Genomic DNA, 26,571 nt, shown 5'->3' on the forward strand with positions numbered 1-26,571 from the left:
TTCTTTCAGCAGCAGATTGTTGTTTTCTTTAGTTAATGCTTATTTGCCTTGTTCCAAGGCCATAGGCACTTACATTACATCAGCAATATCCACGTACATGAAGGTGTTCTGACTAACCTTTACAAAAACAAACTCCTTGAACTAAAACGGAGCCAATACAACTAAATAGTACAGGATTCTTCTGCTAATTTGTGAATCAGTCCTGTATCTAGAATTGAAATGTGTAATGTGTTTGATTGCCCATATAGGGTTGTTATGGAAAATGTGCATTGCCATTTCAAATCTTGGACTGTTGACGATAATTCACATTTTCAAATACCTCTTTCTTGTCTATACATAAAATACAGTACTCCATTTTAGTTTGATCTAGATGCATTACATGCAATACTCATGCAGTTTTCCTAGCTAATTGCAAACAGAATTACAGTTACATTGTTCTAACGGTAGGTGGCTGACAGTTGAATTCTGATTTTTCTACTAACCAAAAGATGGAGCTCTTCACCTACTTGAGCATTTTATTGAATCTTTTTTATTGTTTTCAGCTTGAGAAAAAAATGAAAATTCCAGATGGAACCTATTATATTTTTAAGAATAAAATCTGTATTTTAATACACACTAGGTGCTTATATTGTCAAGAAAGTATAATTTACAAAGTACCCCTTCATAAACCAAGATTTAGACCAAGAGGATTATTTCATATGTCTTGTAAACTGTGTTCCTTTATGCCATAATTTAAATGTTTTTTTTTAATAACCTCAGACTAAGATATGGCAATGAGACTCCAGGTCAAGTGAACAGGAAAATTAGCTAGTCAAATAAAAACCAAAATACACTATTTGTACTGTAATTTTTGTTCAGTTTATAAATAAATAATGATAGAAAGGAATCCTGCAATATAAGGCTAAATATTTTTAGCATTAAAGCACTAAAAGAACAGCAATGGATAAAGTATGGTTCTAGTCCTGCTCTTGTTCCAATATTTTCCAGCATGAATTCAATAGAGTATCTCTCAATATAGCTATTTTTAATTTAGGCTTTGTCTTTCTTTCAGTGAGAGAAACTGAACACTAACAGAATATTCTATTCTTTAGCTCCAAGACTGTAGAATGACTACTGTACATGACTTTTTTAGATTTTACAAGTTTTTGAAACATGTCTTAAAAACCACATTTATACTTTTAATTAATTTGTGTATATGTCTCTAGTGTTTTAGTGTACAGTATTTATGGGAGTAATATATCATACAAATTGCTATATAAAATTAAGGTTGTTATTATAACATACAGTATGTAAGGGATTAAAAATATGGAACTTGTAGATTATGAAAGAGAAATGACTGATGTATTAAATCTTTCTTTAAATATTAAATATTTCTTTCAGGTATTTATCAAAGGAAAAATACAATATGCCACACGATGAACTAACAGAAAGTTCTATATCAAATAATATTAGTACAGGAGAAGCAGAAGTGTTTCAGGTACTGTAAGTACTTCAGATAAACAAACCTCCAGGGCCCAGTGGTATCCAAACATTTGTACTTATGGAAACAAGAGATGTTATTCCAAAGTCATTAATAAAACCCTTTAGCAGTCTATTGAGACAGGTGTAAACTCCATTGGCTAGAACATTGCTTTTGCAGCGCCCATCCATAAGAAGGGTGAGAAAACGGAGCCAGGTAATTAAAGACCAATATTCTTACTTCTACAGTCTTGTTACATGTAATAAATATGGCAGCAGGATTCTGAGGGACAAGTCAATATGGATTTAGAAAGGTAGTTCTCGTATAAATAACGTGCTAGTTGTTAGAGTTCTCTAAACAAAAAAACAGCATACAATATGCTATGTTTCAGAAGGCTTTTGATAAAGTTTACTCTTTTGAGTGACCAGAAACGTTTCCACACTCAAAAGGAATGTGTTACAGTGACTGTCAAAAATAACCAAAACTTCTTTACTCTTGAACAGAAAAGACTATAAGGGCATTGATTCAAGTATTCAAATTCCTAAAATCCTCTGACAAATTAATCTAAAAATGAACTTCAAAATCAAAAGTGGAAAACCAGAAGGTAAGTGGAAACTACATTAAAGTGCATTTAATACTGAGAACAGAAGGCACTTTTGTCCACAAAGCATTATAGGAATCTGGAACAAACTACTCCAGCATGTTGTTGAAGCTCATACAGTACCCTGGTTTCATTAATAAAACAGCTGGACTGGTTCCCTGGATCATTTAATCACTAATAGCTAAATAAACTACAGGTACGTGGGATGTGTGGCCTCTCATGTTTAAACATTCTAACTGTCTAGAATGAGAAAACAGTTGTTTGAATTAAGATTGAATTTTAGGCCAATTTGCACAAACCCAGTGTGGGATTTTGGAACAAATGTCATCAGCATGACCACTCTACTTTAATGAACTGTGTTATAGTATCTTTAAAGACCAAGCAAGGTCTCATCTGAACGACAGCAACCCCCACAACATAGTGTCTGTTATTACAATACTGCGGCATTTGTTTGGCTATTTTTCTGGCCCAACTGGTGGCAACATTTTCTCAGCATCCAAAAAGAATTTAATGCCAAAGCCCTTAATAGTAGATAACAGGGTCTTCTCCACTATCATGGGATGTGTCTTCAACAGATCTCCTACCTGGCCTGACTTTTGTTCCTTACGTTATTAAGTCTTTAATCACACTTTTCACAAAGCATAGTTCTATGATTCCAATTCCAACTTCCCTCAATCATACTGTCTAATATTTTGGAATCTGGAAAAACCTTAATCTGTAAACGATGACAAAAAGGATGGCAATACGACTTTCATATGAAATTTATATATGGTGATGTCTCTCATTTTTTCTGCTATTTGGCTTTTTGCAAACCTTTATTTTTTCACATTTTGATCACATGTAATGGTCAATGCAAACTAGTCTAAATAACTCATTAGATGCTGAATGACTAAACAGATCATTAATTAAACACAAATTAAAGGCAACTAATTTTTTGTTCCATAAATGTTTTATTTTTTTTTTCCAAAAGTGATACTGGTGGAAGAGAAATAGAAGTCAACATAACTGCATTTTGGCTCTCAATTGTATTTAAAAACTGAAAGACAATTTTGTACATCTATCTAAAAGCAATAGTGCCCTGTGCAAAAAAATAAAATAAAAATAAAAACTCACTTTCCAGTTTCACTGACTTCATGGAGTTGATTAATCCATTTGAAAAGCTGAATTGGACAATAACAGGCTCATACAGCTGAAAAGAAAATTACAGCCTAATACAATTTACATCAACCATGAAACAAAAGACAATTTAAGACTAAAAAAGGTCAAAAGTTCCAATACAGACTACTGTAATAAACCACAATAAATACATATTTCATAATATCATTCTAAATCAATACTGAAAATGATAAATACATCAGAGTATCGCTAATTAGGATTTATTAGATAACTGTCTGATACTTTGGCACAAGATCTGTATGCCTGGCAATCCTACTGTATGTACATGATGTTTTCTGGTCTTCATACACTGAAAAGACAGCCTTTACAGCTCTGTAACACATACATTTCAAGAACTGTGATTAAAACAAAAGCTAAAATAAAAATCTAGAGTGAACTTTGAAGAAAATGAAACAAGTCTTTACTTTTTGTAGATCCTGAAAATTACTAATAATTATGTAATGCATAAAACAAATCTGTAAATGCAAACAAATTGGCTGTTAAAGTTCATTCATTTCAAGTCTGCTTGTGATATCTAAAACTTTTGGATGTTAATTTAAAGGAAAAAAAAGGTTCCCAGAACATTTCACAGATATAAAGATTTATTATTGCTGATGTAAAAAAATGACGAATAGAGCACAAAGTATTTGGTTTCATGTACCACCATATTAATTGAAATGTTCCCTTTCCAGAGTTTTGTTATCATAAATATATATTTGCTTCTTAAGAGTTCTATATTCTATAAACCATAATTTTATATTTGTATGAAGTCTTTAAAGATTGTCTAAATTCTGTTACTGTTTTCGGTGGATGGGCATCAATTAAATCAATAGCCAATTACCATGATTTGACTTTTTTTAATTAGACATCTCAATTGGAATTTTTTGGGGGAAGTAGTTCATTAAAAATCATGTGCTAATATTTTATCCTGCATAATTATACGTATTGCAACCCAACTGATCAAGCAAATATACTGTACAACACTGCACATAGACCAGATGAAAAATCAAATATTTAAGACAAGATCATTTCTAAACTACATCTTAAGCATTTGGTAGTCAAAGCCACTATAAACCTCATGGACAAAGTCTATAAAGAAAGTTGATTGCACTGTTACTTTTTAAATGATATTGCACTTCATACTTGAAAAAGGAAATAAATTGCTGTTTCACTATTCATATAACTCTTATAATTACATTACATTAAATGCCCAAGGTAATGGAAAATTTACAGAAAGATCTTAAAACCTATCTGAAAACTCAAAGAATTTCACTTACAGAAGTGTCTATTATTCTTTTCAGCAACTTAAGGAATTTGTATATGTGAAGTTCAAATATAATATAAAATTCAAATATAATAATATTTTCTGGTTTCAGTTCCGTGGCCATAGTAGAACTGCATCTATTTCCTTTAGTTGTCCGTGACATATTTCATGATCTTTTTAGTCCTTTAATTACAGTAAATTCTATGATGCATTACTTTTTCAGCTTATTTGTATGAGGTTTAGTACTGCAATCCAAAATACATTTATTTTGGTTTCTAAGAGCAGAATGTAATGCAAGTGGTATAAAGACAAGAATACTTAACTTCTGATTTTGTAATCTTAAGCCTCCCTTTTGACTCTTTACTTATAATAATTCACATGAAAATTATGTTAAAACACATTGCTCTTAAAGTACAATGATTTTCATTCAGGGATAGACAACAGAAGGAAAAATATAGTATTACTGGATGGTGTACATTTTCTATTTAATTTTGAATTCTCAAATATCAATCACTTTTACAATAAAAAATGGTAAAAAGATAAAATGACCTCCTAACTCTTGAACATGCATAAAATTATTACCGAAAATCACCCTCAAATTATTGTAGGACGATGTTAGGGACACCTTTGGCTTATTACTCTGTTTTACAGTGCCCCACAAAAGTTTCAGACCCATGCATAATTCTCACGTTTTGTTGCTTTAAAGCTTGTAATCATGACACTTCGCTACATACACAACCTAATCCACACATGAAAAAAAACCCAAAATGAATAGATAATATGTAACACAGTTGTGATACCTTTGCTCTGGCACAAAACTCTTAATCACTATGTGAAATAATAATAGTTTTCAGAATTTCAGAGTACAAAAACCTGTCTCTGTAAGGTATCTTAGTCAGCTAGTGAATTTCAAGGAACTATGAAGAAAAAGTAACTTTAAAAACAACATGCATAAAGGCACACATCATGATAGTATGAAAACAGACCCGTAATATTTCTTTAAGCAAGTTGAAGTCAAGACCATTAATCTTAAGATCCTTAGTCTTTTTTTAAACTAAAAAAACACATCTTAAATGCCACAAGGAGTTTGGCACAAAGCACGTGTTCACAGTACTGATACTGTAAATATGTGGTAAAAGTATCAATGGTCAAAATGAGAAAAATATGGAACTTTCTAGTCTAAATGCAAAGCACTACGTTAAACATAATCCAAATATACTGCATCACTTTGTCCCTACTACAAAGATGGGGCAATGTTATGTTATGATACTGCTTCTCATTAGCAGGGTCTAGGAAGCTTGTGAAGAATGAACAGAACAAAGCAAAGTACTCACAGGAAACCTGCTTCAGATCTAAAATGGGGACAAAAAATCACCTTTCGGCAGGACAGTGACTTGCAGTTGCAATTGTAAAACATGCTTCCACCAAATACTGGCAATGAATTTACGGGTCTGAATACTTATGCAATCCACACATTATTTTTTTTTCCTCCTTAGTTTTTTGCTGACATTTTCTGTGACTTATCTTAGCATTGAAAGTCTTCAGTCTGAGCGTTGGGTTTTGAACAAAATATGACGTTTAAGATACGTGTATGCAACATTTTGTAATTCACCATAGGAAGGGTCTGGATACTTTTCCAAGGCACCGTATACAGTATGCGCACACCCATGGGAGCATAATGACAGATCATCCCTCATAACCTTTGTTTTCTAATGCTTCCTTAAATTTTTGAGTTTGAAAAAAACAAAGCAAAGGCTTAATTTAAAAGCAGCCACATTAAGACACAGCTCCTGCCTGCAAATAGCACAGATTTTGTAATAGGTTTCATTGTGTTTAATTTCAATTATGCCAAAATATGTAACAGAAAGGTAGTAGTCGTTTTTATATTTACTGCCCCACTTTTCACCAGTACTGACTGCATTTACTAACACGGATGTGGAGCACCCCATCACACAGGGAGGAAATAACCTTTTAGTTTATCTCAATGAACTATTGATGGTATCTGTGGGAATAGCTGACTTACGTAGGGAAATATCTGATTTGTGTAGAGAATTATAGCCCTAGATCAAAATTATAACACTTAAGCATAATCATGTAAAACACTGTAATTCAATGAGTGTTTATGGCGGAATGATCAAAATAGAAAGCACTGTGAAAAACCGACAAATTCTTTCAGAAAAATGATCATTCTACAAGTACATTTATGAAAGGTGACAATTCGCACATGTAAAAATAGTCAATGATCTGGTATCTCAGGTAGAAAGAAAGCCACAAAGACAAAAAGGTCCCTTCAGAGTCAGGGCTAAGAACCACACCATTATTGGACCAAGACTATTTTAAAACAATCAAATACTTCTAGGTTATGATAGTAGCAAGAAGCAGGAACAATACTGAATAAAAAACATTAAATGTTTACTTCACAAAATGCAATTTATTAAATTACTGTCTACCACTGGAGAATGTTTCAAGTATGAGTGACTGACATTTTCCTAATATGGCGACTGGCCCTTCTTGGTATGAATTGTAAAAAGAAAGTGCTTAAGCAGCCTTTTTTATGGAAATATGAATGTCTCAGATCAAACAATGCTTTGGTCTTTAAACCAGAATGCAAAGAAAGATGAAAACAAAAAGCACTTTTCAGATCCAGTTGCATGCTTTCATAAACTATAAAAAGGACATACTAAATACAGTCTGTGATAAAACAGATAAAACATTTTATACAGTACACTGAGTGATTTCAGTCAACTTGTGTTGTCAGTCAGCTTATTCTTGAATTTGCAAGGTCATCAGCTAAAAAATATCATGCTATTCATTATCAAAACATTTATATTTTACATACACATCATAATCCCATAAATAAATTGATACAGTAAACATTTTTCTCACAATTGACACATGAACATATAAAAGTTCTATCCACAAGATTAGCTGAAAACTAGATCCTTTAAAAGGATACTTTGAAATTACAATATACTTACATAGCACAGGCTTAAGCTTACAGTTTTTTTAAAGTCTTTTATCTTGTTTCACTTCGTGTTTTAAATTAATAACATTTGACAGATGTTTTCAAAAAGCTACATAAATTATTCATAACTTGGACTTTTAATAAAACAGGCAAGATCTAAAAATGAGACTTTCATGTGCAATCAAGTCATGTAAGTAGAAAAAAACAATACATATCTGAAGCATTAGCCACAATTTAAAACTTTCTCTTAAATAACATACATTTGAACCAATTAATCATATTTGAGAAGTTCATTATTGTAGTAGCACTCCATCCTAGACTTGGAGTATACCTGTGTTTTCTGTTTTTTGTTCCAAATGAGGGTTAGTAATTAGAATTACTAGCAAGAATCAACCCCTTTTTATTCACATATACCCTCATTCAGGTGTGTGAAATGTAACTGGGGCTCTGAAGAAAACAAGTTTAATTTTTTATTATGCTGGATAGTTTGATTCAATGTCATTCCCACCTATGGACACCATTAATATAATTGAATAATTAATATCAGACCTATGAAATATGATGGAAAAACTAAAAAAGAGAATGGATGGGGCTCTGTTTGCTAAATTTCTTTAAAAAGCATGCCCGCAGGGGAGTATTTCTGGAAGAAAATACTCAGTGCGGAAACAAGTTAAAAAGGTCTAATCACACAAAAAAAGTTTGATTAAAGGGATCAGTTAGCCACAGTGATTAAGAGTTCATGTGGAACAGAAACCAAAAGACTCAGGATTCCCTCCAGTGTCAAAGCTGAGAACTACTGCATTACTGGACCAAGGCTAATTAAAAAAAATCTAAACGGGTCAGGGACCCTAAACTGGCGTGACCTCTGGAACGCTTTCAAGTGTAGGATTCTTTTTATTGTCTGGCAGAGGGGAGACTTCAGAGAGTCCATTTGAAACCTCCTTTGGCTGCTCAACTGTGAAACAATTCCCATTGGTGACATAACGGTCTTGAGAATTATTGTTCAAGTAGTTGTGAAACTCCATCTGAGAGTGGCCTGGAGTCTGTTCACAGTATATCCCATTTGACTGAACGTTGTTTTCCTGGTCAGGGGTACAACAGACAATAACGGAGGATGCTCCGTTTGAGACTGCGAAGTGATGATTAGTATACCTTTCATCCTGCTGCCGAGAATAGTCTGTGTACTGCTCAGAAGTCATGCTGTAAGGCACCAATGACATTGTTCCGTTGTTATTGGTAACCCTGTCTTGGTATGATGAAGCTTCACTGTAGGCCTCGTTGCCTTGATTAGCTGCTATGTTCCCTGCAGCAGTGTTGGAATTTTCCAGCTGATAATACTCCACTGATGAGCTAGTGTAATAGGAATTGGTGCTGTTGTGATTTTCATGGACCACTGTACCATCTGAATAACACAATACTGAGGAAAGAGGAACCACTTCAGCCCTTGATACGACTGGTGGAGTCATTCCTTCTCCAAAATCATCTGATTTATCTTCTTCGTCATCCTCTTCATCGGACTCGCTAGCTGCTAAGCTCTGTGTGCTTGAGTCTGTAAGACCGCTGCATAAACTACTGCCATCATCTTCTTCTTCTTCATCATCCTCATTTTCTTCTTCATCTTCTTCTTCTTCCTCATCCTCTATTGGCTCCTCTAGCTCATCAGCTGCCTGAAGGTGCATTATTGCAGTCTGAGGAACAGTATCTGCAAGGGAATACTCAAGACTATGCTGGGCCTGGACCAAGGGATTACTGTGAACATTCGTTTCACCATGGTAACCGTTTGCTGCAGATGCCTGTTGTTGCTCTCTGTTCTTCTCCAGTTCAAGCTTCATTATGGTGTGTAGAAAGTGAGTCCGTACCCTTATTGGGTTAAATTCAATTCTACCTGCAGTGTTGCTGCATCCCTCTTTTGTGCAGCCACAAGGGAAGGACATACGGTCTACCTGCAGAAAAGCAGAAAAGCAACTTTAAAAAACCACTTAATCTTCATTTTGTCTTGCCGGCTGTCATACAAAAATTGCGCAAGATAAAAATCCAAGTTACACTTGCTTTGATTTCTGAGGACATTAAAAGATATTTTAAGACAAAAAGTATAGGATTTGAAAATGTGATATTTTAACCTATAAAGTAGGTTATTAATACTTTGTTTAATGTTATGCTTTAGTACTCAAATTACTATTTTATTATTCATTACTGAAATAAATTACAATTATAATCAGAAAGGCAGATGTGCTTTAGAAAATGCTTTAGTCACGTAGAGGTCTGTACTGGAGAACAATGCACACATAATTGGACACTACAGAATTTTGTGCAGGAAACTTAAATTCCATGGCTTCAAATTCAAATAAAATTGATACAACACAACATACAGTATGGTGTGTTTTACATTTACCTGACATTTAATTCCAGCCATGCTGCAAGCACAGGTCTCAGGATCACAAAATATTCTGCAGTCACACCCACAGTCTTCCCTTGAGACTCGGATGGCGCGGAGCTCATGTTTTTCTTCTACATCTATCTTTTTCACACCAGAAGCCCTCAGCAAAGCTCTCCTCTTTTTGGTTGTGAGGGGTTGAAGGAAGAAGTATTCATCAACTTCTGTGTTGTCCAGATCAATGTCATCATCGGAAATGTCATCCACTGTAAGGACGTTGGCTTCTTCGGATTCCACGGTACCATTTTTAGTCAGCTAAAAGCATTAAAGGTCAAATTAAGTTAAATTGGGGAAATAAACCGGAAATCAGAAAGCAATGTCAATTCATTTATAACCAGAGCTTTTACTGTGCTGTGTATCCTTCAGTCTCTTGGTGATGTTCAACAAAATCTGTCATTCAGATATTTATTCATTGAGGCAAATACACCTCAGTAAAAGAGCTAGAGTCAGATTTTCTTCAAATAGACTACTTTATTTAAAATCTACAACTGCTACAGTATGTTCTCAATTGTCTTTACTGTCTATATTTCTGAAAGGTTTGAAAAGATAGAGAAAGATGAAGAAACATCTCAAATGCACGGCATCACTGTCACATCTAGTTCAAGGGCCTTGTCCTGTCTTACCACTCACTCTCTTCTCTGCTCTTCTGCCTCCTACCTCCAAGTCTCTCGTCTCTCCCTACTTCCCCTTTTGCTTTCTTCGCTCCTCCTTGGCTGGGCGACTAGTCATTCCTTCCCCTCGCTCTCCAATCTCCTTTGACCGCTGCTTCTGCTCCCTTGGCTCCGTGGTTTGCAACCAGATCAGTGAAGATCAGGAACACCCCGCTTCTCTGGCCAACATCCAGCGCCTCCTCAAAACTCACCTGTTCGGACTGCACTGACACCTGCGCCCATCGACCATTGTAATACTGTGATCTCATTTCACTACACGGGGTGATTGTGTGAACACTCCGCTATTTCAATTTTTGTGCTATGTCAGAATCAATGCTTTGTGGATCGATTCAATCAATGGATTGAATATATTGTTAGAACCACTGAAAACATTTGAATACTAATGAAAAGCAGTATGCGGTGTGAGTGGCATGGGCATTGGCAGTGCACGTGCATGTTCCGGAGAAAAGTTGGGAGAAAACTGCAGACAGGGTGAATCTCAAATGTGAGAAAACACCGAAAATTGATATCCATTTTCCCAAGGAAAACCCCATTTCACAGGAAAATGGAAATTAGCTTGAGCTATGACAACCACAACAGGCACGGGAGACCTCTGAACCTGATCTCAGTAGACCTGTGTCTCTTCCCGTTTTGAGCCACGGTGATCTGGTCATTACTTGGTTAGGGAGTGTTATTTTATTCCAGGTAAAGCCTACTGTGTATTTGCTCATTTGTTCAAATGGTCATGAAATTAATTTGTAGCAATATAATTTACTTACTGTATAATTACATATGCAACTCTAGTAATAACATTTAAAAGATAATGTGGGTAGGCGCTCTAAAACACATTTTTAAACAACCTGCCGCAACATTTTTAAAATTCTCAGGTTTATTACATCAGCTGAACTGTGCTTTAAACAGTTTATGTAAATCAAGGTGTCACCTGAAACAGCTTGCATTTATAGGTGTGATTCTCTCATGTACTGTAGATGTTCCCCGTCTGCAGAAAAACTGGATTTTCTCCACTTTTTATTGGACACGTGAGAACTCTCGAGTTTCTAACTCTCATGTATCAACCCTACGCCTTTCATTTGCAGGAAATCAGGTGGTCAGAGGGTCTTCTTCAGTAAAATGGCTCCAAAAGGAACACAGCAAGGTACAGCCCACCTTTTATTTGATTTGAGCAGCATTTCTTGAGTAGTATTAAACACACGGGGAAACTGTTTCATGTCATAAGGTTTTGGCATGATAAAAGGAATTATGAAACAGATTCAAAAGTACAAAATATATAAAGAAGAATACCATCCTAGTAAGAGTAAAATCTGATGCCTCCTGATCAGTTATTTATTTTACAACACTGCTGGTCAAGGCACTTATTTCAGAATACCCATGCTTTTGTGTGTTACTTTACCTTTAGCTTTATGGAATTAAGTTTTTCTTCTTTCAAGTGGTCTCTGAGCATCTCCCTGTGAATCCTCTCCTGCTCCAAGGCAAACTCCCCCAGGGTGTACTGGCGCACGCTGCTGTGTCTGCTGGACATGCCCAGGGTGCTGCCCCCTTGGCTGGGGACGCTGGTGAAGCCCTGTCTCCTGGAGAAGTAATAGACCGTGACGCTCTCGAAGTGCACGTTTCTCGTCCTCATTCGCTTCTCCCTTTTCAAGATCGAAGACGCTGCATCCGAAATGAAATGAAAAAGCCAGATGTTACCATTATGCCCTTGGTGCTGCAGACATGGCACGTGCTGTGAAAAAAAAAACTCAATTTGGTCAACTGGACTTTCCGTTTGGTATCGTTCGTACAAAAGTAATTTGTAAAAGATCCTGGAGTTATTTGAATGATCTCTGGGAAAATAAACGAGTCTACTGTAACTCCAATTACAGACATTTAAATTGAGTGCACCACTGGCGTTTAACATTAACTGCTCAGATGGCTCTCTGTTAGACTTCCATGCTATGCTTATTTAAAAATAAATAGGGAAAAGTTTTTTTGGGTTGCCAACTATAATAAACTGGGTTCATTTTTTTGGGAATTCTCCAGCACATTTTCTTTGCAGAAACCACCTCTTTAATCAAGAACTGCATTATCCATGAATCACTTTTTATTTAAATATGTTTATGTATTTTTAACTATATGCATATTCAACTCTTTCATGTTTTGAACACGGCTGTTTTTTTTATGTTACAAAAGGAGTCATTCTGGTCTCCTAATTCGATCTAATATGTAGCCCCGAGCTAAATGTATTACACATTTCCTGGTGCTGAAACCCTAAACATGAGAGAAATCATATCCTTTTTTAATGCTAGGTTTTGGAGCATATGTCTGCTCTATGTCTAGAGTTCACCATATGCACAGTCAACTGCACAACCTTCTGAGTTATACTGTACCTGAGCTATCCCTTTAGAAAATCTCATTAGGAATGTCCACAGAGACAGGCTCCCTTACCTTCTCAACTAGGAATGCTGAATCAGCTTCTGATTTCATAGCTAAGCCAGTGTGACACTACCCTGACTTACACAAGCTTGAATGCCTCCTGGACTCTGTCATTGGATAATGAGTTTGCTTACCATCTTAAAGACTAATATTTTTACAGCATACATAAAAAGGGCTATCCCACAGGCAAGGATGAATGGATAGTGTAGCCCCAATTCAGGAGATAGTGTTACTGCAGAGCAGACATACTTAAGACTTTCTGAGCTTTGCTGAGTTTGTTGCAGTGCCTTTGATCCTAATATTCTGCTTCCACTACTAAAAAAATATATAAATTAGTCTCTCCATCCATAGCTTTGCCTTAGAAGAACTGAAGGATCCAAATTAAAAGCAGAGAACCTCACTTCTCTGGCAGAGCTACTGTATGAAAGTGGGCTCATGGCAGCGAAAAACACCCATTGTGAGCAAAGTCCCCATTTTGAACAATGCGCATTTGAAAACGCACATCCTTTACTTGATGCCACCACTGCTTTTTAGTCACATTTATTGGGGGGGAAAAAGAGCAGCGCTGCTTTACATGCAAAATAAATAATCCCAACCCCCCTCTTCTGGCAGGAATCCAGTGTGTAAGCATTTTGCGTGGCTCTCACAGTTCCTCTCTTGATGTCTGACATACATTAAAATAGATGGGAACCATCTGGTTCAGCAGCTGAGAACTAGCTCATGCTATGAGGACAGTGCGCTTCACCACAGACAATGAACACACATCTTACACAGATGAGGGGAATCCAGGAGAGCAGGACCAGAGCACCAAATTTTAGAATATGAGGAATTTAGATGAGGAAATCAAGATTCTCCTTTCAACAGCGTTTAGCTATTATAATTTTGAGAGGGGTGCATTTCATTAAAAAATGATATTATTTATGAAGTATAGTTAAATAGAATTATAACATTAATGTGCACACGTTAATATCAGTTTACTTCTAAAGCTGATGAGACTAGATTATCTAATGTCATTAGAGGCCATTTTCACCTTTATGCTAACTAAGTGTTGGCTAGTAAAGTATTAGAATTATCTCGTGAATCATATTTGTAGAAATAAGCTTTACCATCCATAAACATTTACTCCAAAAAATGATGTACTTTACATTCTTAAAAATAACAATGACACGATTAAATCCTTCTTATATTCAGTTGATTAAGAGAGCACTCTTGATTTCAGTCAAGGCTCTTTGTAGCACTATTTTACCTACAAGCAGGAAGTATTTCAGTCAATATTTTTCTTAAGTGAAATTATTATCCTTCCTTAACTCTGTCTGTATAATATATCTGTTGTCTTTAAAAGCAAGTTTAAGTGATACCTCCTTTTAAAATATTGTATGTTTAAATTGATTATTTACTAGGGTTTATACTGTATATACTGTATGTCCCTATAACTCACATAAAATATTGAGTTATCTCAATATACATGTATTATGAATTTAGTATTAAAACAACTGTCTAATCTTTGATTGTTTTACTATCAGTTTTATTCAAGCAGTGATTATGTATTTCAAAATTCTACCTGTCAGAGTATCTTGTCAGTGTACAATTCACACTGCTTAATAACACAGTTCAGAACACTGTGGTACCTAACAGCAAACTGTAAATTATTGATCTGCTGAGATTAAGGTAAAACCTAGAAATTACAATGACATTTCCTGCACAAATATAATCTATTAAAGTAACATAATACTAAATATAATACAAATATAATAGTATTACCAAAATTACAGCTTAAAATATGTTTCCTTTCTACTAGAAAGACATTATGAGGTCATGCTGGCATTTCTTTCTATGTTGTGATAACTTGTATTTTACACACAAAAAAAATGTAGGGATTACATAGAAGAAAGAAACAATAATAGAGCACATGGCTAATTATATCAAATGCCTTAATAATACAGTAGTATGAGATCAAGCTATATTTATTGATCTGGTGTTGCTACAACAATTACTTTAAGCATTTCAAGTGGAAAGACAGTCCACATAATGGAATTTAGTATGGCAAATTGCTCACAGTTAGCTTGCTTGTTCATTCAGTAGAATGCTAGCACCTTCAGTGCACTGAACATACAATTGAATTAGTGTTGCAATTCATTCTAATTGGCATTCTATTAACAATTTTATGAACTACATAGATCTTAATGTGTTAATCCGGTATTAGGTCTAACAAGGTGTTGAAATCATACTTGAAAGAACACATTAGTATGTGGAAATGCAAATGCAAAATCTTCACTTTTTGTTCTCTAATTCAATACCACTATTACAACATTACAACATTCAGCAATTGTAAGACTAAAACAATGTAAAGCAAATAATGCACTTTATTCCTGTATTTCCAATTACTATCTTAATGATTAGTATAAAGCAATTCCCTGACAATCCTTTAAATTTTAAATCATTATGATTTTTCTTCATATTGCTATACCTGGCAGAATTACATTTCACCATAAAATGTTCCAATTGTATTTAGTACACATTACACTAAGTGAAAGTATGTCTCTGCTACAAATTGGCATATACATATACATGACAGGTCAAAATATTTCAGTAGTAGCCGATATTAAACATGCCTGGGCTAAGTAATCTGTCTTTTCCACTACAGGATTACTACTAAACAGCTGGTTTCCTTTATATGACTGGCATCAATCATAAAACGAGAAGTGTCTACGGTAAGCCATGCATATGAGCTTGCAATTATTTTCTAAAAAAACATTCTTTAAAGATGGAAAAAGCAAATACAGAATTTATTGCAATGGAATACATTGAAAAACACAAAAGGTACGACTCTTCACATTTGCTGCAATTGATCTAAAATCAGGATTCGAGGCAAGTAAGTTCCCTCTACAGTTCCAGTATGTCTTTAATTATTAAAGTGCTGCATTCAAGACCCGGTCTCAAGATTATGGAAAATGAAATGAGTAGACATAAGAAATCTTTATATGTTTATATAAATATATATATAAATCTATTGGTGTGTGTGGTTTAGAGTCATAACTGGCAGGCTGTGAATTTAAATGTGGCTGTGAAACCACATCAGGGATGACCACCGCTGTTGTACCCTTGAGCAAGGTAGTAAGATACTTCATTGCATATAAAATTGGGTACAAATGTGAGAAGTCACCTTGCATAAAAGCATCAGCTAAATTAATACCAATTTAATGCATCAGACCCTTGATGGGACATTTGCCTTTACCACAAAATATATATATTTTTTGCAACTCAGCAAAAAAAAAGAAACGTTAAATTGGTATAGCAGGCAACACATGCTAAAATACATATTTTGCAAAAGAATAGTATTTTCTTTCTAGTGCTGTGGAAGCCTCATTAAACAAAGGCAGTACAGGAATACGGCTCTCTCCAAACATCTGGAGCAAATAAAGTGTTCATCCATTTTAATCTGATGGTTTCACATGGGTGACTGACTACACAGAAAATAAAATACATTCAGGGGGAAGGGGTCAGGGTAGGAAATCTCAAGTAAAGAGCCAGCCAACAGCCCAGTTAAAGGCACATGGGTTGTCAGAGTATGTTCTTCCAGTTGATTGACAAAAACGTGCCCCTAAGCCATGGAATGTGGTCTCTGTCTTACCCTGAAACGACTCAAGGTGGACCAGTATGACTTGATCCCAATGAAATTTCAAAAATTCATTTTCATTAGCACTGCATGGCATCGTAGAAATTATAATGACGTCAATTATAAAGTCACCGGAATTAGTCATCAGTTAATGTATAACATGTTACACATACTTTAGAAGGGCTAAAATATTTTACACAGGTAATTCACTTCATTCTACAATTTACTATGTGTTACTTATTCAGTAATCACAACATAAGGAAAGGGAGATTTTTATCAGCAGCCTACGCAATTCCTATAGTATTTCAAGTAATTAAAGTTACTGTAGGTTACACAAAACTCTTAATTTATCTGCTTTTCAAGCATTGTCGCTTGTCATATACAGGAATCCAAAATAAGGGATGAATATTCTTCCTTGCTTTCAGCACTATCTTTACAACCAAGATAACAGATGATTGAGTCTGGTTTACAAGTAATCTTTTTCACACTTTATCAGATCTAAAACAAATTACAATTAAGAAAAAAAGCAAGGAACAATCGTAAAGAAACTGATGAAACTTAAGGAGGTAGCTACTGTATATTTTGATCAGATAAAAAAATCTAAAATGTAAAGCCCTCCGTTATTAAAGAGACAGTTCTTCCTTCTGTATTCATCTGCACAGTGTGTTATCTGGGTGCTTTAATCCCCAGGTCAGTGGCTTTGATTATCAGTAGGAACAGATACGACATTAGAGTCTGCAGGGAGTTTCTTCCAGCTCCAGTCTCTAGATCAAGACGGCTTAACATGTAAAGAAACTAGCAACGTCACCTAGCGTAGTGTGAGAGAATGGAATGAGCAGTGTGCTCAAACCAAAGCTCATAGATCAAAGCCACATTTTCCATTTAGTTTTATTTAATGGTACTGGGGCCTTTTAAAAAAATGGAAAGACAACGTAAAAGTGTCAATGGTAGAATTCTTAACACTGGAGGGGCTTGATGGGCTTGTGGTTATTTAACAAAGAATACAAGGTGGAGAGGAACAACCTATTTTCTGAACTAAATCCTTCAAGATTGAAGCTGCCAAGATTGTGCACATGCAAAAACAAATTTACCTGACATGGTTTGCAGAAGCAAAACTTCATGGAGGGATGTTTTCAATATAATTTTCCTTCACGTTGTTAGTGACGGCCAAAGTTTAAGCCTTATTATACCAAACAAAATATTTTCTAAAGCAGGGGTTTCCATAAATCATTTTATTTCATAGACAAGCTTATTTGCTTGTTTTAAAGAGGGGGAAAAATGACAGCATTGTTAAAAGTAAGGAACAAAAAAAAACAGTTCAGCAGTTTTCAAGGACTTCGGAGACTTTAGGCATTATTTCCCCACTATAGGGAAAGTGTGGGCAAGGTGCCCATTCCATAATAAAGGAATTACATGGGCTGTTTGCCCACTGTGGAAATTCAGGCCCATTGAATCTTTTTTTTTTCCTGCTAACTTTTCTCATTTGTCGGAAGGGTAGTTTTTTTCCTCATACATAGACAAAAGAACACATACACTGCGACAGAGTTAGTGAAAGCCACAATCTGCATATATTTTTACCCACCCAGAACTCTCTCTGTTAATTTCCCAAAAATAATTCTACTCACAATGTTGTCTGAAGAAAAAAACCTGGAAGCAATACACAATGTTCTACCAGGAAAGTAACGAAACAAACGTGGCTTGAGAAACGCCATGTCACTCACGAGTAAAATGGCTGGAGGTGGAAGGGTTTACACTGTCACTACTGTCCCCACTCTCACTGCTGGAAACCTCGTCGTCAGATTCCCGCAAGGACGAGCACGGTGAAGAACCATCCACTTCTTCAAACTTCCTCTTTAATATTCCACTCATGGCTTCGAGCTTGCAATCAGGTGCACCTGTTATACAAGGAAGGCATTGTTTAATACCGAGTGTATTCCTGCTGGAATTCTCAACACACTTAATTAGCAGTGAGCTATAGGAGCCTCTTTTTCCGACATTCCTCCAGCAATTGATCAGTGTGCTGCTGAGGACCTCAATGGAAAGAAAGTAACTAATTGTATGCGATATTACGCGGAGAGGAAGTTCACTTCTTTCTTTTTGATCAATTGACCACCACAAAAAAATGCGAGACAGCTCAGTGTTGGTTGTCTGTGACGACATGCATTCAATTTAACGTTCCACAATCTTTAGAAGCATATACGTCAGTTATCATTAAGAACCTAAAAGCCTGCTGTATACTGCTAAGATTGTCAAGACAAATTCTGTAACTGAATTTCATCAATTGCAGAGAGGATGCAGGAAATGCCAATTAAGGCTGTTAGAAAAAACACAATACTATAGCTGTTCTACCAGAAACACAGTGCTTCTAGCATATCTTATTTTTTTCTTGCAAATGTCCTTTTACATTGAAATTGAAAATATCCATTGGCTCAGAAATAATTAATTTTCATCTTAAGGGAAATTAAAAATGCATGCCCTGTAGCCCAATCTCAATATTTCTACGAGGACTTAATTTGGCGCAAAACAAGATATGCTCTGGAAGCACGTTTGTTACCAAAAAGTTTGAATTAATGCACATAAATAGAGGTGTAAAGAATAAAAAAAAGAAGTGCTAAATTTGAAAACAGAAAGCAAAAAGGTTTGATTACATGCTTATAAAAGAGCTGGGTTACAAAACATGAATGTTTGTATAACAGTTCGTTTGCAGAAACCGATCTTGGGGAAAAAAAAACACTGCTATAAAAAGGCCAGTATACCGCAGTGCCTATATTTGAACGCACTCTTGACAATAGCAAGGTGAGTCAGTTTGCAAAATATTAAATGAACAAAATTTACAATTGTAAATAAGCTGTAGAAATATAAGCAGTCGACTGCTGTTTGATTAGCAGCAGATCCAAAATAGAGACGCCGCAGAGCTGGCATTGACAGCAGCAGTGAAGCCCAGATGAGGAGCTCTGTGTGATCCTTGCTTCCACACAAGTAGGACTTGTTCATTAGAAATGAAGCATATTTAGGACATCAGGCCCCCTGTGGTTATAAGGTTTATGGAAATGTGTTTCAATGGCTGTATTTCCACACTGTATATAAACCACTTCATCATCATAATTCAGTTAAGAGTCTAGCACATAAAAATTCAAAATACATGTAAATTCAATACGAACCCCATTTTCTTTAGAATACCTCAGTTTTTCTTTTGTATTATAGCAAACAAAACCAAAGCAGGGAAAACTTACTGTCTTCAGAAAATCCACAATTCAAAATCACTGACTACAACAATGCATTAATGGGTGTCAGTGATTGTCTTTACATCCCCTAGGAATATTTTTCCATAACATGCTGAAAGGATGCAAAGACAGATCTCTGGTGTTGAAGCTGTAAGCTTGAAAATGCATCTTCATGAAACAATAAGAATGATTGAAAAGAACAAAAAGACAAGCTGTAAACAGTTTCTAAAACCCACAAATCATAAAAATAATTATCATGGGGAAGTAATTTAACTAAATTATCTTTCCCTAATTACTACTAACTAAAGAAAAAATATTTATTTAAAACAATGCAGACTTCTAAAATTCACCGAAGTAAATTTCTAAAGCTAATATCTCAATATGTTAATACTTACTGTATCTTTTTAAAGTACCAATATTGATTAATATTATGTAAAACTTGTAATATTGTATATGTCATAATGACACACGCTGGTAATGGGTAATTATATATATATATAAAATAACATTTTGGATTTAACCAGAATGGATTTTAAAAACCATATATGATGTTGTGATTTGGTAAACAACAATTATGTGATTAAGATGATATCGCATTTGTTTTGCAAAAAATATATCACTGTAAATTGTCTCTTTACATCACTATATTCTTGGCAATATATTTCTGTCTGTCATAACTGGTAATGCTATTAAGTGAGTAATTACACTTTGTAAATGTAATTATGATGAATCAAATTACAATGCTAGCTATTTACTTAGTTGCATTATTTCTCTAAACAGGAAGTCTGGTTAAGGCGTTTCTAGGAAAAGCATCCTATTTCTTTCAGACGGTTTACAATTATCTACTTGCTGATTAGTGAACCTCTGAGATCTCTGATATAAGAATATAGTGGAGGCTGCCATGTATTCCTTATGAATATTGTTCTTTATTGTCAGAAACAGTCACATTTCTATTTTAATCTTTTCTGGCCTCTGCTCAATTTTTTACAGGAATTGAGCAAACCTTCAATCTGAGATCTCTGTACCTAAAATTAGTAATAGGATTGTTTTATTTAGATTATGGTAATTTAGCTATTAGCCTTATCTTGTATCAAAGCGATGTAAAATTCAGACAAAGGACCTATTGTAATTTTGCATTTACAAATATATTTAGTACTACAGTATATTGGAGCGGAGCGGTGGCTAAGGATCTGCGCCTTTGGCTAGAAGGTTGCCAGTTCAAATCCCGCAGCTGGCAGAGCAATCCCACTGTGTGTCTCATGGAGAGCAAGCTGGGGTATGCAAAAAGATAATTCCTAATGCAAGAAATTTTAAAGGGTTAATAAAGTGATGTTATTATTATTATTATTATTATTATTATTATTATTATTATTATTATTATTATTATTATTATATTGTAGAAGAAGACCTAAATAAATCTGTGCTAATTTATAGCTAAACTAGTAGCATAGAACTATTGCTTCACGATGTTGCTAAGCAACATACAGGATTTTCATCAAACTTCTTGAGGTCTCGGTGAACAATTTCTGAAGAATTATGTAAACTTTTCTTTGTTCTAAAAGTGTTTGCTGATCATGAGAAATGGGTGAAAATGTATTCTAGATCATAGCTGCAGAGAACATTAGTAACAATTTTGTGTAATCTCACACACTTAAATGCCCAGGAAAAGTAATTGTTGTTAAATATACTTAGATTACTTACACTACAGTGCACGTGAATGGATTACTGGTGAAATACAGTTTGTGGGATAAATTGTATAACTGTATTAAACATAATTACTGTATATGCACAGTTGGTTATTTTAGATATTTTATGATATGGAATATGATATGGAATAACACAAATCTAACATTTGCAGAATCCTATTATATAACGATCATAACTAAAAACTAAATAATACAAGATGACTATGGTTTTAGCAGCAATATATAATGAAGTGTTTTTGGAACAACTGAATTCCGTCCATTGATTAAAGAATAAACAGTAACTTTGAAGACTGTTTCAAGATAAGCCCTGCATTCTAATTGAGAGAAGATTCTAATGAATGACTTTGCAAAGCTAAATGAGATGCGATTTTATAACTACTCATTAATTAGAATTCATCAATTTGAAACCACTTGCTTTCCACGTCTCACTCAGAGTATTTGGTAACATCATGAAGGCAACTCATGAAGTAAGCCTATTCCTTCATCACCCTTCACTGAATGTTGATTAAGCAATAAAGCCTTAAAAAGCACAGCGAGGCTGGTGGCTGATGAATAACATGCAACATATCTTGCTTTTCTGTATGAATTCTCCTGTCAGTTAATTTTGGAACTCATAACAGTGTTGACTGTTTATATACTGCATGCAATGTTAATTAAAAACATATCATATATTGTACCTATTAATCAAAAATCCAGATTTTCTAGATTAAGATTTTATCTACTGTACTGTATGTAGTGTGAGAGGACTGTTTCACTGATAATAATATGGATTAAGACAATAGCGTATCTAAGAAGGGAAAGCCCAGATGTGTACGTATTATTTAGAATTATAATTCTATAAGCGTTATGAGATTATTCCAAACCGTAACACTAAGACATTTTTTTCATGGCTAAACTTCTACATCACCTCAAAAATAAATCATTGAAATAACTCAAAAGTACCTTTGACAGCATTGTATGCATGTTTTGAGAAAATAAAATCTGAATTAATGGGAACGCATAGGCTGTCAGTGCTATGGTAATGAAAGTGCTACATTAAAATGTAAGACCCTGATTCCAGTGTTCTGATAGTTTGTAAAAAAGCAGAGATTCAAAATGGAACCTCTACTACAGTAACATATTTTCTGTCTTAAAATAACTGTCACCGAGGTGGACAGAAAATATTCTCTTGACACACAATGGAACCCAGATGTGAGAGAATATGACGGGTAGTTTTTGCTATAGAAACAGACAGCCCCAAGACAGAGGGAAAGACAGGCAGCTTAACCTGTAGGTGCCAGTATCTGTGAAAACAGCTTGTAGGGAGTTCCATTCAGTAGGACATTGTTTGAACCGGAGTAGCTTTTCATTATCAGCCGATTTCAGATGCAAGTGGGATTTCTAACACCCAGAGATAGAGCCCGCAAAAGAGATAGCCACCAGTGGTTTGCAGAAAGCAACAATTCATGTGCCCATTGTCACACAGGCTTGTCTGCATCTGGAAAAGCTCCAAAAGAAGCTTAGTATAACATCATTTGGAATGCATGGTGTCAACTGTTAGCGGGAGAGGGAGTCTCTGTGGTGTTTTGCGGAGTGCTCTTTTGGCCTGGTCAGAATACACCGAGCAGTAAAAGACTGCTGCACACAGAGGATCTCTATGCCTGCCCAACAGCGATTCAGTTTTACTCCTGAGTCTTCCACCTTTCATTATGCACTTGAACACAATTCTAAATGTGTGAAAGGGAAAATATAATGGGTGGATTTTCCCATGTCCTTTCATTAAGATGTGGTGAAGATGCTCTTTTTATTCTGTCTGAATGTGCCACAGTAAATACTAATTAGCGTAAGCCTAAAATATTATTTATATTGAAAATAAAAGTGAGCACGTAAAGCAGTTACACTTAGGATGAAAGGATCAGAATGTCATGAATTTACGCATGATATTCGAATTTATAACATTTAACACTTCAACACCATTACTTTGTAATAGTTATTTACCTATACCGCATATACACAAACATGAATGTGAAAGTGTTTCATCTTACAAAACATCACAAGATAACCTATTCTCTAACTGGATAGACAGAGTTATTTTAATGAAATATGAAAATAGCACAAAGTCATTTCTAACAGCAACTCTGAGAAACTAAAATCACATTATGAATGTAACTCACAGCATTCAGTTCACAATAAAGTAGAAAATTTGAAAAAAAGTTATAGAGTTAACACCACTTTATAGAGTACAACATGTATTCAGAAAATTCAAGTACTATTTTTTTCTATAAACCAGGAAAGAGAGATCATGATTTTCTTTTCATTATATTACCATGTTCTATTTTGAAAATATAAACAGAAAGCCCAAAACAAACTTCCAAATTACTGATACATTTAATATAGCATTGTTTTTCGAATATAGTAAATCAGGGTGTTTTCTATTCTTGGTTTAAGGCCTGCTCTCCAGCCTGAAATAACCCTTGGCCCCCTGTATTTGTAGGCAAAGCCTCTTCCCCTTGCATACAACCCATCTTGGTCAGCACTAGAATAGAGAGAAAAGGAGAAGCAAGAGCTGCATTTCAGTCTTAGCACCAGGGAGACCTATCCCAGAGGTGGGGGAGTGGGGGGTGGGGGGTTATTTTTGACTATCTATAGATATAGCTGTAAACCTTTACCTTAAAAGCATCATTAGTACTTTCCCCCTGACTGACAAAACCCTTCATGTTCTCAGCACATAGCATATGCAGCCCCTAGCTTTGATACCCAAAGTGGTTTCCATGGAGATTCCAGTATGCTTGCACCATTAGTGATCTGATATTTGAAAGTAACCCAGCAATTATATACCTGACAATTTAGGCCTTCATGTTCCTGAAAAAATATAATAGTGATTTTGCTATATAATTCGGATTGAGCAAAAAAAAAAGATATAACGCTGATTTGATAATCACCAAAAACCACAGTCACCATCCAACAGCATTTTAAATGAAAATGTAAAACCCTCCTTAAGAGCTAAAGTTGATAAGATACTCAAACACATTTTAAACACTTTAATAAATTTCTTAATGAGCAGCTACTGTACATTTACATATTGTATACACTTTTGTATTATAGGTGGCTTAATGTAACTGTAAAAAAAGATACATACAGTAGTTGGTATGGAAAAAATGCATGGACAAAATTGGATTTTTCTTCTTGTAGTCTTAGATAAAGATGAAAAGGCCTGTAACGAAATGACCATATCCAAGGATAATCAAAGGCTCGGTTTTGGCAGACTAAGAATTGGCATGACATCATATGCAGTACAGTAGGTAATGATAGCAGACTTTTCTACTTCTAGGCTTCTAAGAGGGTCAGAGCAACACTTGCTGTTCTGCAATACCATGCAGCTCCTCCTTTGTGCTTCAACCTGAATCGGAACCAACATCAAATTCAGACTGGACCACGAGTCAGACAAACCTTGCCACAGCACAAGAAAATATGAAAAAAAAAATGCAGCCAAAATGTAAAAAGCCCCTCCCAGATCTCTGATTACAGCATTAAAATCTAGCTAAAATATAAAGATCCACAACCCCCCCGTTTCTCCGGAAGACCTTAGATTTTTTAAATCAGAATGGAAGTTTAAGTCAGCTGCCTCATTAGTTATATGAAGAAGTGAGATATTAATCTCACACTGTAAACTGCATTAGACACACAGTATAACAATGGAACAACATACTCCAGGCATACAAGCATGCCTAATGCTTTTAACACCTACTGTATGTCTTGGTACATTAGCTCTCTGAAGAGTAAATAAGGCAACACTTTGTTCCAGCCCTCAGCACAGCAACTGACCTGTTTCGACTGGTATATTCCCACTTCTTTGCCTTCTTGGAAATCAGAGCAACGAAGTTATTTAAAAAAATAATGGTAATAATAAATTAAGGACTTCCATACTGCTTTAGTCCATTGAGTTGCACTGTTGTTCTCAGAGGCACAGCAGAAACCTGTGAATTTCCCAGCACTGACTGACACCGCCGGTACCATATGCTTTATTGTTTAATGACGAGAGGCGCTCTCTGCACAAAGGCTCATTAGCTGCTGCCGGCTGAATAGCTCCAGTCTGACTGAGGCTGCCTGTGAGATCACATGGGTGGGATGTCTGAGAGATCCAGGCGTGCCTATGTTCATACCGTCTGCAGATATTTTTACCAGCTAAATACTAGGGAAAATGCCAGATACAGTGCAATAATGATCAGATTTATGGGTTTTGTTCTTTTAATTTAGAAGAAAATAACATACAGTTCAAATGTCAAAGAACCAGTATCCATGATTTGAGGTATAATTGTGAATGAGGTACAGAATAAAAAAGCAACAGGATAGCAGCAACATAAATTCAGAGTTCCATCTTAATCATGTTCTGAATACTTCTGGCTCCTGGATACATTTACTGTATGAGAAAACCTATAAGTACTATACCCGGTTTTGAGAAATTATATTTTCCCTAGGGCTGCAATAAAATGCTCAAATTAAAAATAGCCAATTAAATACTTTCTTTGAATCCAGTCTTTCAAATTTTATGTCGTACTACTCCTGTTTAAGATTATTTTCCCCTTAGTTCAACAAAAATGTTATAGAAAAAGATACATTTTCTGATCAGACAACAAAGACTTAAATAAACGGAAGGCATGATTCATTTAATCATAGTCCTTTTTAGGGAGAGTCAAAAATGTGATTTTAAGGCAGTATCATTAACATAATCAGTTACATTTAAGAATTTAAGCGTAAAAGCACAAGATGGATAACTTGTTTTATGATCAGACACTGAAGGGATTTAAACATTTGTCTCAATGTATGCAGCCTTCACTTGCAAGATCATGAACTGCACATGATTTATGACCCATGCACATACTGTACAACATAGCCATGGAAACTTCCTCTGATTTATTATAATCAGTCATTATACAATTACTAGATTAAACCTACCTATTTAAAGAGCATATTTGTTTTTAACATATCTAATTAAAGAACACTGACACAACCTATTTAATAATGGACACACCAATTGCACTCTAAGAACCTCCTATCTCAAGAAGCCTTAATAAATATTACAAAGAT

General features: G+C 35.1%; 1 protein-coding gene across 2 annotated transcripts in view; it reads right to left on the minus strand.

Annotated features, from left to right (window-relative positions):
• Positions 1-6,874: 6,874 nt before the first annotated feature.
• Positions 6,875-26,571, minus strand: part of csrnp3 (cysteine-serine-rich nuclear protein 3) — a 46,923-nt gene continuing 27,226 nt past the window's right edge. The window contains exons 1-5 of one of the 2 annotated variants that reach the window (XM_006636611.3): positions 25,309-25,556; positions 18,296-18,469; positions 11,940-12,199; positions 9,837-10,133; positions 6,875-9,387 (exon numbers count right to left, since the gene is read on the minus strand). In XM_006636611.3, the coding sequence (XP_006636674.2) occupies positions 8,293-9,387; positions 9,837-10,133; positions 11,940-12,199; positions 18,296-18,443 (1,800 nt within the window). In that variant the 5' untranslated portion in view covers positions 18,444-18,469; positions 25,309-25,556 and the 3' untranslated portion in view covers positions 6,875-8,292. Of the gene's footprint in view, positions 9,388-9,836; positions 10,134-11,939; positions 12,200-18,295; positions 18,470-25,308; positions 25,557-26,571 lie in introns of those variants that run through there. The other variant, XM_015358981.2, reaches the window with a different exon arrangement.

Source organism: Lepisosteus oculatus, chromosome 12, assembly GCF_040954835.1.
Source record: "Lepisosteus oculatus isolate fLepOcu1 chromosome 12, fLepOcu1.hap2, whole genome shotgun sequence".
Classification (NCBI taxonomy): domain Eukaryota; kingdom Metazoa; phylum Chordata; class Actinopteri; order Semionotiformes; family Lepisosteidae; genus Lepisosteus; species Lepisosteus oculatus.